We start from the raw sequence: 14,258 nt of genomic DNA on the forward strand, positions 1-14,258 counted from the left end.
CTTGAGTAAATATTAAATAATTTAGTTCAATAGAAGATGGGGCACACTTCAGTGCCTACGTAGCCTAAGGAGGGAATGCAATAGCTTATTAAGTGGGGCCCATTTCAAGTCCCTTACCAATAATTTATTCAGTGACTTAGTTAATATTTTATTATTTTCTTTTATTTAATTAAATTAATTAATATTAAGTTATCATTTAATATTTTTTTTTTTTTTTGATAACTTAATAAAAAAATTGATTTAATTGTTGTCACTTAAAAATTGGGGACATTACAATTAATAAAGGAGGAATTCATGCGTGGAAACTCAATAAAATTGTATCCATTGCCAAATCCATATTGGAAACATTTGAAGATTATGAATTCACGTGGTTTGTTTAGGGAATGAGTTGGTGGACAAGTTTTCAAATTGGGCATTATCATTAAACGATGAAGAAACGAGTACTATTGAGGTCTTCAATGATCTCATTCTAGATTCAGTGAGTTCCCGTACGAGTGAAGGAATTAATTCTCATTCTAGCTGTACGCCACCGTTTTTAGAGAGCATTTATGAAATGGCAAGGTGGCATTCAGATGTGACAGGGGTTAAAATGTGAAAGATTTAATTCCTAAGGGTTGCAAGGTGGTGTCCAGTTGAAGCTATAGGTGGTGGAGAACAGTTAATGCAAAGGGTGGCAAACTACTTAAACTATGGAAGCGACTTTCTCTCTCTTCACCCCGAGACAACAGCTTGCTTTTATGGGCCGAATTTCAAAGAAGAGGTTGAGGGGACTGTTTAAATTTGGTGAAGATAATTTTCTGCAGATATTGGAGGTTCTTTTCGGTGTGGAGCTCCTGAATATAGAGCACAAGTATAGAATCAACATCGACATTGTATCAACGTTGGTGGCGTGGGGACTCGAAATAGGGAAGGAGGACAAAGTGGAGTGGGTGGTGAAAGGTTGTATAGAGGAGGAGTGGTTGTATGGGTTACAATCGGTGCTTGGGCGGGCTATGGTGGGCGTTAGCTTTCTCCTTGTGGAGGAGGAGCATGGTTTAAAGGAGGAAACACCACAACAATTGATGCCCTTCGTTCAGTGGCCAAAAGGGATGAAACAGTATGAGTGGAGCGCAGAAGCCTATATCGAGTGGGAATCCTTGAAATTCTTCATCCATGAAAAGGATCATGAGCGCAAGAAGGGGAATAAGAGTGCAGAGACAGAGATGAAGATAGAGCCAAGGTTCGAGCTCAAGGCTTACTAGAACAACGGGCCGCTGAAAGCCATGAGGAAAAAATAGAAATTCGTCAATTTATTTGGAACGTTAATTTTTTGTTGTTAGTGTTGTTTGTAACTAGGTAAAAATGGGTTCGGATTGCCTTAAGGCAACATCCGAACCCATATAGGACTGGGTCCTATCCTAAAGGGGTAACGTGCCCCCAAGTTGAGCCCAGCCCTATACCTCCACGCCACCCTAAATACTCCACGCCACAATAAATAAATTGGCGCCAAAAGAGGGAGGCCGACTTGGATTTAATAAAGGCTAAGGACTCATATAAATAAAGGTTAAATTGCAAATGCAAATACAATTCAGTTATCCATGAAATTGTTAATGCATTAGTAGCTTCTGCAAGATAAGACCTTCCTAATCTCCTCTATTCTGTTTTGGTTTACTCATCTATGCTATTAGATTATCTGATTTATGCTTTCCGAACTGAATATGTTTATCAGACTGTAACATTGATCTTGATTATGATATTGATATTGGATAAAGATGGATTAGATCACCGACCTGCTTAACATAGTTAAGCGTCGATCTAAATGCTATCGCGCTAGTAACCCGATAGCATATTAATGTCGATTCATTTATGAATCGGCATTAATATACTATCGAGGTATTAACCCGATGGCATATTAATGCTATTTGTTATTGGGCTTGTTTGCTTTAACACCGATTCATTATCGGGTGTGTTTATATCGATCTGTTATCATTTGCCTTGACACCGATTCATTATCGGGTGTGTTTATATCGATCTGTTATCATTTGCTTTGACACCGATTAGTTATTATAAACACCAAGCGAATCTGTAGATAGTCACGACCAAGTGACATCTTGGTCGGACATGTCTAAAAGACATGTCTGATCAAGGTGCCACTTGATTGTGGCTGCCTTGCTATATATACATCATTCAGAAGAAAAGGATGACATTGAAATCGATACATGTTCATCCTTCAAACCTGCAAAAAAGAAAGACGATATTATTATTGTCATAGTAATAATACAAAAATTGAAAATACACTATCTAACATATAACTTGTTCATTAAATTGGAAATTGCAATAACATTTACATGGTATCAGAGCCAGGTTGATCGAACTTGAGGCTATTCAATTTTGTGAATAATTTAAGAACAAGGTTATATACTACATCACATTTCTCCAATGGCCAGTGCTATCAGATTCGAAGACAGACTTGGAGGTGGCGATGATTTTTTAGCCTGGAAGTTCAGAATCTAGATGATCTTAAAGGAGAACAAAGTGGATTCATTTGTTCAAACTAAAAATGATCAACCTGAAAATGAACCTGACAAAACCGCATGGATTGAAGGAAATGAAAAAGCCATCAAAATAATAGTTGATGGGGTGAGAAACAACATAATGCCCATCATAAGAAAACATCAGACAGCCTATAAAATGTTCAAAGCACTTGAAAGCACATTTGAGATATCGAATGCAAGTCGAACTCTGGCATTAAAATGAGAAATAAATCATATCACCATGAACAAGGGGGAGACAATCAACGCCTACTTTATGCGGATATCAACTCTAAGAGATGAACTAGCAACTCTGGATTACGAGATCCAAAGCAAAGAGTTAACACTCATTGCTCTAGATGGGTTGCCTAGTGGATGGAGTACATTCGTCCAAGGCATCAGTGCAAGGTCCAAATATCCTAAGTTTGAAAGATTAAGGGACAATTGTCTCCAAGAAGAATCAAGATTGAACAAGATGGGAATAAAACAAAAGAACATAGACGAAGACCTTCAAGTCCTAAATACTAACACAAATAAGACAACCAAGAAAAAGCAATTTAGGAAGAGGAAGGGTCATCAAGGCAAGAACACTTCAAAGAGAGACCTATCACATATTCAATGCTATAGGTGCGATAAGTTCGAACACTTTGTTGCAAAATGTCCAGAGAGAGCCAAACAAGCCACATTTGCCAGAGCAAGAAAATCTAAAAGAGAAGATGACTCCCAGAACTATGTCCTACTTAGCACTTACAAGCCATGCATCAAATAAGTCTAACTCCTGGGTGATCGACAGTGGTTCATCCAGACACATTACAAGGTTTAGAGAAGTGCTAGACTCCATGACAGAGGATAACGAAGAGGAAGTAACCATCAGAGATGATTCCTCACATCCAGTTAGAGGAATTGGTTCCTGCACCATCAAACTGAAGACAGGCATATCATTGAAACTCGAAGGAGTACTGTATGTCCCCGGCATCAAGAGAAATCTAGTCTCCATATCAGCCCTAGAAGATAACGGATACAGAGTAACCTTCATGGAGAACAAGGTGTTGGCTTGGCCGAGAAATTCTTCCATTAAGAAAGCTAAAGTCATTGGTCATAGATGAGGCTATTTGTATGAGCTGTGCACAAAACCCAACCTAGCCCTAATTCACGAAGCAACAAATGCAAATGAGGTCTGGCATAGAAGACTAGGCCACCTGAATTATAGAGCTTTGTCATCTATGGGAAACCTTGTCACAGATTTACCTAAGTTGCAGCAATATCATTTAGAGGCATGCAAGGGATGTGCCCTAGGTAAAAATATCACGGGTACCTTCCATAATAGTACTAGGAAAACAAGCAAAGTATTAGAATTAGTTCATTCTTATGTATGTGGACCCATGTCCGCTCCCTCTCTAGGAGGATGCTTGTATTACGTAATATTTGTTGATGACTACTCTAGGAAAACTTGGATCTACTTTCTGAAGTGTAAAGAATCAGAAGAGATCCTTAGTAGGTTTAAAGAGTTTAAATCACTGACAAAGAACTACTCAAGCAATAAAATCAAAACCCTAAGGACTGATAATGGGGGGGAATACACATCAGAATTATTTAGAGATTTTTGTAAAAACTCAGGGATTAAGAGGGAGCTAAATAATCCTCAACAAAATGGGGTAGCTAAGAGGAAAAATAGGACAATTGTAGAAACTGCCAAAGCCATGATTCTTGATCAGAATCTAAATATCAATCTTTGGGCAGAAGCATCTAACACTGTTGTGTATATACAAAACAGATGTCCTCACTCACATCTTGAAGATAAAACTCCTGAAGAAGTATTTACCAAACTAAAACCAGATATCAGCCACCTTAAGATATTTGGGTGTCCTGTCTATATACATGTACCTAAAGAGAAAAGACTAAAACTAGAACCTTCTGGAAAAAGGGGAATACTTGTAGGATATAGTGAAACATCCAAGGCCTATAGAATTTATGTACTTGGTCAGAAAAATATTGAACTTAGTAGGGATGTAATCTTCGAAGAAGAATTAGCCTTCAAAAGAGCCTTAAGTACAATAGAGTCTGAAATCTATATCCCCACTCCTAACATAGAAGAAGACCCTACTCCTGAGCTTCGAAGGGAGAATCTTGAGGAAACTATAGGTGAAACTCCAATCCCACCTAGAGAAAACCTCAAGAAAAGACCTCTATGGGCCACCAAGACTGTAGCAGAAGCTCAGAAGTTTGCTGCTCCTTCAGGAACCTTCAGGGAAAGCAAAAGACCTAATAAATTCACTAGCTATGTTGCTCTTATGAATGATCTCTCTAAAACTGAACCAAACAATGTATCAGATGCACTTAAACATCAAGTATGGAAGGATGCTATGTCTGAAGAGTATCAATCCATTATGAAAAATGATGTTTGGGAGACTGTTCCTAGGCCAACCAAGAAATCTGTGGTTTCATCTAAATGGTTATTCAAAATCAAACATGCTGCAAACGGCAGTATTGAGAAACACAAGGCCAGATTTGTAGCCAAAGGCTTCTCACAAAGGGAGGGAATAGACTATGAAGAAACCTTTGCACCTGTTGCTAGGTATACATCAGTGAGAGCTATATTAGCCATTGCAGCAGCAAAAGGATGGAAGGTACACCAAATGGATGTTAAGACAGAATTTCTAAATGGTGAGATCTCAGAAGAAGTCTACCTAGAGCAACCTGAAGGGTTTGAAATTTATGATGCAAAGTCTCATGTGTGCAGACTCATGAAAGCTCTCTATGGGCTTAAACATGCCCCCAGGGCTTGGTATGAAAGAATTGACACCTATCTCTCAGGACTAGGCTTCTATAAAAATGATGCAGATCCTAATCTCTACTACAAAAGAAATAAAGGTGATATGCAAATGTTGATTTTATACGTTGATGACTTATTAATCACAGGAAATCAGACTGCAGATATTCTGACCAAACCACTTTCCAGAGTGAAGGTTGATCACTTCAGAAAAGGTTTAGGTATGATAGAAAGGTAATCTGCTTTGTAAATAAGATGTTTAATGTGTAAACTTCTTTTGTCATGTTGGGACATTCTGGTTTTCACCCCTGTGTTCATATCTAAGAGGTGACGATCTCTCAGATTATGAACACTTGTATGTAGACATCATAAGGTGATGATCTTATGATTCTCTAAACCAGTTATCATGTTGGATCTCTGGTATGTCATGGATGTGCCATGATGGTGTTGTGATAAAACATTTGTTTAATATGTTTGTGCACATATCACAACCAGGATAAGATGAGAATCTAACCATCCTCATATGTTTATCCTGAGTATTGCGTGTTCAGGCAATACTGATATCACGTGTTTAGGTGATATCTTGTCATAATGAAATGATGAATTTTTATATCACATGGTTAGGTGATACTCTATGAGTGATGTTTTATATTATGATGATACTTCATATCATATGTATAGATGATATATATTCTTGGAGACTGACACTATGAAAAAAGAAATGTGACGCAGGTTACTTTATTTATCTTCCAAAGCTAAGAGGGAATGTTAATGCATTAGTAGCTTCTGCAAGATAAGACCTTCCTAATCTCCTCTATTCTGTTTTGGTTTACTCGTCTATGCTATTAGATTATCTGATTTATGCTTTCCGAACTGAATATGTTTATCAGACTGTAACATTGATCTTGATTATGATATTGATATTGGATAAAGATGGATTAGATCAACGACCTGCTTAACATAGTTAAGCGTCGATCTAAATGCTATCGGGCTAGTAACCCGATAGCATATTAATGTCGATTCATTTATGAATCGGCATTAATATACTATCGGGGTATTAACCCGATGGCATATTAATGCTATTTGTTATCGGGCTTGTTTGCTTTAACACCGATTTATTATCGGGTGTGTTTATATCGATCTGTTATCATTTGCCTTGACACTGATTCATTATCGGGTGTGTTTATATCGATCTGTTATCATTTGCTTTGACACCAATTAGTTATTATAAACACCAAGCGAATCTGTAGATAGTCACGACCAAGTGACATCTTGGTCGGACATGTCTAAAAGACATGTCCGATCAAGGTGCCACTTGATCGTGGCTGCCTTGCTATATATACATCATTCAGAAGAAAAGGATGACATTGAAATCGATACATGTTCATCCTTCAGACTTGCAGAAAAGAAAGACGATATTATTATTGTCATAGTAATAATAAAAAAATTGAAAATACACTATCTAACATATAACTTGTTCATTAAATTGGAAATTGCAATAACATTTATAGAAATCAGCGAATTAGCTCTACAAACAAGAGGTGTGAAATCACCAAAGAAGGTTGTGCGAATTTGTCCAAGGATTGGGCGAACTTATTCAAGAGGATATAGGGCATTTTGGTGCAGTCTTGAAGCATGCAAAAAGGGCAGATCTGATATATAAAGATCAGATTCAGAAAAGCAAGCTAAGTATTGTATTTGTGCAATACATAATCTGACTTGTGGGTCTTTAATGCTGGGTTTTTCCTCCTTGGAGGTTTTCCAAGGGTATTTGTGTTTGTCTCTTGGTTCCTTGTTTCATTCTTGAATTTACTTGATTATAGTTTACTAAATTACAAATCGGATTAATAAACTAGGGCATGATTAAATGTTACAAATCTGATTACTGATCTAGGGCACGAATTTAACAGTTAGTTCTATTATTAAAAAACTTCTGATATAGTATGGGATGGCCCTGGATAATCAAAGTAAGGGTTTTTTTGTATAATTGTAGATGTTTGAAGGATTTAGATGGCTAGGGTATATATGGCATTGTAATATGGTGGCGGATGGGTAGTAGTTTTAGTTTGATTTTTGGGGATGAACTATGCTTTTTCTATATGTAAATTTGGATTATGATGGCATTTTGGGCATGGAAAATGTAATTTTTTGAAATATTAATATAAAACTCATTATTACTGACCAAAAAAAAAGAACACGCCAATTAGGAAATAAACTAAACCCTACACATAGGAAAGTTTACTTTTAAACCCAACAATGCCTACTACAAACTTTCAAAACACTTTCTTCTCTTATTATCTTCTACCATTTGGGTTTAAATTAACAAACTCTAACCTTGCAACACCCTCCTTTCTCCACTCCACCTCCTTTTCCTTTCTCTCACCTCCTTTTCCTTTCTCTCACCTCTTCTTCCTCCCATCTAATGTTGGCTTTTCTTTACCTTTCTCCATGGCTTATTTTGCCTCCTCTCCCTCCCTCTATGCTAATTTCCTTGATCCTCACTTTTCTTGCCACCACTTTCTCACATGTCCTCATGTACTTGATCATTATTATATTAATATAGGTTAATGTTAGCATTTTAGAATATATGTTAGCATTATGGGATATATGTTAGTTTTTTATGTAATATTATTGTGCTATCATTAGCACTATGTTTAAGTTGTTTCATGTGAGTTGTAGGTTGTTGGAAGTTTGTTACTAAATAGTAAGATTCGTTGTTTCATTCCTTTTCTTATATAATAAGCCATTTTGCAATAAAATATTCGACAACATGAATAGAATAATAACCATTTCCTTGCCTCTTAAAACTATGCTCTATCTCCTCCTTCCTAAAATTGTATTGTGGCTTGCCTTGACCACTACTCTGCTTTCCCTTAACGCCACTTAATATGACACTAGTTCTTTTACCTCTATTGGTCTATCCTTTAATCCTCTCTCTCCTTTCTCTATTTCTCTCTCCTCTACTTTCTTCTTCCCCGACTTCCACTCCCACTTCCTCTTCTTTGCTTATTATATGTTTCCACCCTAGGCATACATTAGAGGATGGTGTGGCCTTCTCTCCTTCCTATCATGTCTCCTTCCTAGACTCAGGTCGACAAAAGACCCTTAGCCTATCTTTAATTTTTCTATAGGCTGTTGGGATGTTGTAAAGGGAAAATTTATTTAATAATTAATTTAAATCATCCAAGAAATAACTTCATTGGGCAGCTTATATTCAAATTATTATAAAATAAAGTGTCTAAAGTATTTTAAAAAGACACTTTAGGAAAATGATATTAAAACCCCTCAATCAATTACAAAAGAAGGGATTGGTGTATGAGGACATCCACTTTTGAAAACAAATTTCTTCCTCCAAGATTGAACAATGTTTTGGATTGAGGATAAATACCCTCCAATCCCTTTATTAAGATTTCATACAAAGGTCACGTTTGAGCTAAGTATTACTATTTGGATTAATTCCTGCAAATCACTTGATTGAAGTTTTTGTGAAAGGTGAAATCCCTTCTGCTGATCAGAACAGGGTTATGGCTGCCATAAAAGAAGATTAAATTGATATTTAATTCCAGCTAGAGCTCATACTTTTGTCACTACTATAAGCAGTCCACAATTCAAAGCATTTTGAAGGCCGATAGAGCAATTGAGTGGCCTATTGACCAACTGTTGATTACTTTCCTATGCCCAAATTGGGCCAATTATCCTCCATTTAAACCTACAGTTTGATCACAAGCCACCCCCCACTTCAACAAGCTCGTTGCCTATGCTATTATTTGTTGCATTTCTTCATGCCATACTAATTTTCAAACTTGGTGCTACCTGCCATCCTTGGCTGGGAAATGGATTTTCAGAGGTAACAGCTGTTACAGTAGTTTATATAAAGCTGGGATTAGTATGAAGTTTCTCTATCAACCACTTCATCTCCATCTGGTCATGTTTCACATGTTAAATGTTTTACATTTCATGAGCTAAGTAGTTTGCATTTCAATTGTTTGACATAATGTATTCTCCTAGATTGTGGACAATTGTTTGATATGATTTCTAGAATTAAAATAGAAGTGCAGACCATTACTTATTGGTTCACTGTCAAATTACTTGAGAATGCAAGTCTAGATGGCAATGCCACCAAGATATGTTTAATTATTTAAATATTTTGTATTACATGCATTACAGAGCATGTGGTTTGCCACCAGCAAGTTACTATCCCAACCACCATATGCTCTCACATTGCCCACATCAGGATCTTGGTGATCAAAAAGTGTGAGGATTTTACATTTCATTCTAACACTTGCAAAAAATTCACAAAACTTAAGTCAGGGACATTATAGTAGTATCAGATCTTGCTAGACTGAGGAAAAGAGTTGGAAAATTTGTTCAGTATACTTATTATCAGGGAACGATAGGGAGTACAAATATTACCAAAGGGAAAGGAGAAAGTCCAATCTTTGAAACCTCCAATTGTAGAAAATCAAGGAAAAATTTGCGAAGAGGGTAACAGGGGAAAAAGAGCTATGGCAAATGCTGATGCTATATTTAATGCCCTTATCCAGGGCCAACAACAATTAACCAATATGATGGCACAACTGGTGCAAACTATGCCAAACTTTAATATGTCAAAGGCCACCCCACAATATAATGGCAAAGGAAGATTGTCAGCAAACAACAACAATTCCAAAGTCATTACTAGTTTGGTTACTAGACCTTTTCAACCTAGCTTCCTGCAAAGAGAAGAGGAACCTGCAATAGGTGAAGAAGAAAATCTCATTATGAATGACATCACAACCTATCACTAAGAGTATAGATCTCTTGCACCAGAAATCCAAGCACAATGACCCTAACCAATTTTTACAACGTCGAAATGAGGAATAGGCCAAGAAATGAACACAGGCCGCTACCTAACCTATTTAGGCTCACATGGACTACTACTCTTTTTCCATTTTTTTAGCATATGACCTTCCTCTAGAACTTTCTTGTTCTCAGTCTAATCCCACCTCATATGCTAACATGGCATTCTTCTCTTCGTCCAAGTTTCCTAGCATCTGTCCTCCTACATGGATGTTCTTCCCACTTTTCACATGTAGTTACCTCTTCTACCTATGGGTGCTTATTCTATCTTGGGTGGACCACATTATCCCATGATGGGGTAATATGCTAACAAAGCCTTCTTTCTTCTCCCCCAAATTCTGAGCATGTGTTCTCTCTATAAGACTTTGTATTTCTCCCTCATATGGTAAGTCGAGAATTCCTTTTCACTTTCCATGTCCCATAGCATGTCATTCTTAAACTTTCTTACTGTAGAGGCATGCTGTAGACTTTTCTCAAAACAACCTGTCTTGTTTCTCACAGCCCCTCATTCTCTTCCTATAGTCTTATACCACTTTGCACAAGTTCTCTGGATTTCTTCATTTTTCCACTGTACATTCTTATGTTATGTCATGTTTCTCAATAAGCCTTTCCTTGGTACTTTTTACTGCCACACCTTTGCTTAAACATACCATCTCTTCTCTTCTCTTTTTCTATATGCTCGTGACAATTTCTACGCACTTACACATTTTAGTTTCCCCTAACTCCCCTTGTTACACCACTTATCATGTTCTACCTTTATTTACCTCCTCTCATACCATACTCCTATCCCCACAATATAGCCCTTGTTATGTGGCCTAGCTCCTTTACTTATTTTCTCTCTCATAAACAATTTCTCATACATCTCTTTCCTATGTCCTTTGCTCTTGATCCCAATGTTTTTCATATGTTGATACCAAAATCTCATATTGTCATCCCCTTTTGTCCCCATCCCAGAACTCTATTGAACATAATTTAGGGATGGCTTTTCTTTTTGTCAAAAACTCCCAAAACATTGCATCATTCATAAACAAAAGTCATGTATATAGGAATGAGAAAATTCCTAGAAAGCACAACAACAATTTACATGATTGATGATTATATTCCATTTAAAAAAATACTAAGATTCTCAATTTAATTTACTACGGGGTCCTTCAAATTCATTCCCACAAGGACACCTAATGAAAATTGCAAAAAGTATATACAAATGCAAGTTTTTAAAAAACCTCCCTTTTAAAACACTTACTAAATCTACTTGTTTCTATAATTCTCATGTGGTAAGCCAACACAATTTAATACTAATTGCTTTCAAAAACTTAGTGTGTCTAGTTGAAATTTGATATTAATTATTTTAGTCCTATGACTAGTTCATAATTGAAAATATTTTATCTTATTACATTTTACTATATAAGAGATGCCTAGGTTTAGATTGGATAAGCATCTCCAACCTCACATGTTGTACCACTCTTTAAGTTCACCTGCATAAAGTCATTCTTGATGCTATTCATTGGTTTTGAATATCTTTTGAAGTTGGGTGCACACAGTTTTGTAAATTAATAAGAGCTTGAAATTGTAAAAACCATTTTAGAAGACTACATCAGTTACTTAGAACAAACTGTTGATTCTAACTAGGTAGAATGCGGATTCCAATTGCCTTAAGGCAACATTGGAATCGGCCAAGGGCTGGGCCCTTCTCTCCCCTCTCACACGCCACACTAAAGGGAAACGTGTTCCCTCTAATAGGGCCGATCCTATAACTAAAAGACACACGCCACTCAAAAGGGAAACGTATTCCCTCTAATAGGGCCGACCCTATAAAGTAATAAAATAAATAAAAAGGATCAGCACCAAGCCGACCTCAAATAGGTCCTCTTGCCTCATATAAATAAACAACTACTTGACCTCATTAACATACAATGATATCACATGCAATAATCATTCTGCAAGTGCGAAAATCAGAAAGAAAGAATTCTAAATGCGAGGTGAAGGAAGTGTGCATTGAGGCGACTGTTAATACAAGGGTGAACTTCAATAGAAGATGCGAATGGCAAGACATATGTGAAGCCAAAGACAATTTCTAGATCTGTTCATCTGAAGGTCATCTTGTTGTTATATGCAAAGCAGATTCAAGAGGTGTATTGCTGTGTGAAAGGCTTAGACAAATTGGTGTGCCATATCAAAGCTACCAGCTAAGTAATGTACTATTACAATTGGATATAATTCATAGTCAGATCTGAGGATCTGTTGGCTGGGTTTTTCCTCCTAGGAGGTTTTCCCAGGGTATTTGTGTGTCGTGTTCATTTTGCTCAGTTTATGTTTATGTCTAAGTCTGAAAGTAATTAAACTAAACAGCAAATATATTGATTTAGTAATTAACTTCAGTTTTCTGCGTATAGTTTAAATCTGAAAGTCTAAATCTCAACACAAACAACAATTCTAAGTGATGCTACTCAAAGATCACTTTGCAAAGAGAACAACAATACTATCTTATGTATATAACTAGGTGGGCAATAAAAAGAATTCTACCCTAAAGGCACAGGTAACAATCATAGCATACATTTACAAAGTGTACAAAGAAACTTACTTGGAAGGTTTATCCATAAAGTCAAATCCAATCACGTCATTGATTCCCAAGGCCTTCAGCTGGAGTACAACATTGGAAAGATTGCAGCGCTTTATTTCAGGGACAGTTGAGTCTGCAAGTTTTCCAAACTCTTCCTCAGTATAGAGACAAAAACATTTTCCTGGTCCTTCTCGCCCTGCACGCCCACTGAAAGAACAAAATGAAACAAATAAAAAGGCAAAGGACAATTAAAAATAATGTACTTGAGTATCTAAATTTAGGAAGATGCAAACACTTCTAGTCATATGTTATACAGCTCAAAAAGTATCCAGAGAATAGCCCTGCAACTGCCAACCTTCCATGGATGACAAAACATCACTTCAATTTTACTAGTAGCAAACCATCTATCAACTAGTCCTATAGATTTAAGATTACAGAATGAAAATGGATACCTATTTCATTTGAAATTGATGATTAGATTCTATCCACTGTTCACTTGTTCTAGTCAATAACTGGCATCCAAGAACCTTAAAAACATTTTCATTTGATTTTAGCTAAAAACATTTCCCATAGACTTAACAAGCTAATCACAAAAGCTTTGTCAGACACGAACTAATGTTGTAATGGGTAGATATATCCTTGATAGTTTGATTACCAGTTCCAAAGGTTTGAGCTATGACAAATCTTTGGGTCAAAAGGTCCACATGGCTTGTACAGACTTCCAAAATTACATGACAAAAATGAAGAGGCCTGTACAGGAATTGTGCTCAGAACATTTGGAATAGGAGAGATGTTTATTAGAATGTACCTGATTCGTTTAGAAGATGCTTCTGCGCAAGTTGGCATTCATGCAAGATTATCATTCTTCCAGACCCAAAGATCTGCTGGATAAGGGTGTCCAGTTGCCTCTACATTATTTCTTTTAGCTACGGAAGAATTGAATTTCAGCAAAGAGAATGTCAATTTGGTAAACTAGTAAAAGGAACAAATCTCCCTAATAAAGAAAGACTTTTTGGAGTTCAGATTGCTGATAATAGTGATTTATTTCCTATTCTCAATGAGGATAATATGACCACTTTGCAAGAAACCTGGATGTATATTGTATTGCTTCATGATCTGAGATAGATGTGCATATATCTCACTTGTTGGGATGGGAAAGCAACCCTCTACAATGAACAACAAAATAGGGGCAGCAATGGTATGGAGTCTATGGACCTTGCAGTGAGTATCTTGGAATCCATTTTTCTGTTGAACAGTAAACCATCCTTGAAAGCAATGTGGGATCTGATTATTCAAAAGTTTGGCACAAATTCAGGTGAATGGCAAGCTCGTATAATAATGAAGGCATGTAGACTTCAGATGTGTCAAACAATTATTTCTTCATTCAGTGCCTATTAGTCATCATGCTGGACTGCTGGTTATTCACCAACTCCAACTTTGACCAATTGGACAAGATGGTGAAGGACTTTCTATGGTCCTAAGGAGAAGGTTCTAAGAAAAGAGTTGCAATTGGATGGTAATATTGTATCAGACATAAGAAGTATGGATTGGGGCTTTAAAAAATAAAGCTATAACGAAC

General features: G+C 36.7%; 1 protein-coding gene across 3 annotated transcripts in view; it reads right to left on the reverse strand.

Annotated features, from left to right (window-relative positions):
* LOC131045330 (pre-mRNA-splicing factor ATP-dependent RNA helicase DEAH10) overlaps window positions 1-14,258 on the reverse strand; it is a 103,565-nt gene that overhangs the window by 16,581 nt on the left and 72,726 nt on the right. For all 3 annotated transcript variants that reach the window (XM_057978906.2, XM_057978905.2, XM_057978907.2), the window contains one exon: window positions 12,701-12,886. In XM_057978906.2, the coding sequence (XP_057834889.2) occupies window positions 12,701-12,886 (186 nt within the window). The remainder of the gene's footprint in view (window positions 1-12,700; window positions 12,887-14,258) is intronic.

This window comes from Cryptomeria japonica, chromosome 8, assembly GCF_030272615.1.
Source record: "Cryptomeria japonica chromosome 8, Sugi_1.0, whole genome shotgun sequence".
Classification (NCBI taxonomy): Eukaryota; Viridiplantae; Streptophyta; class Pinopsida; order Cupressales; family Cupressaceae; genus Cryptomeria; species Cryptomeria japonica.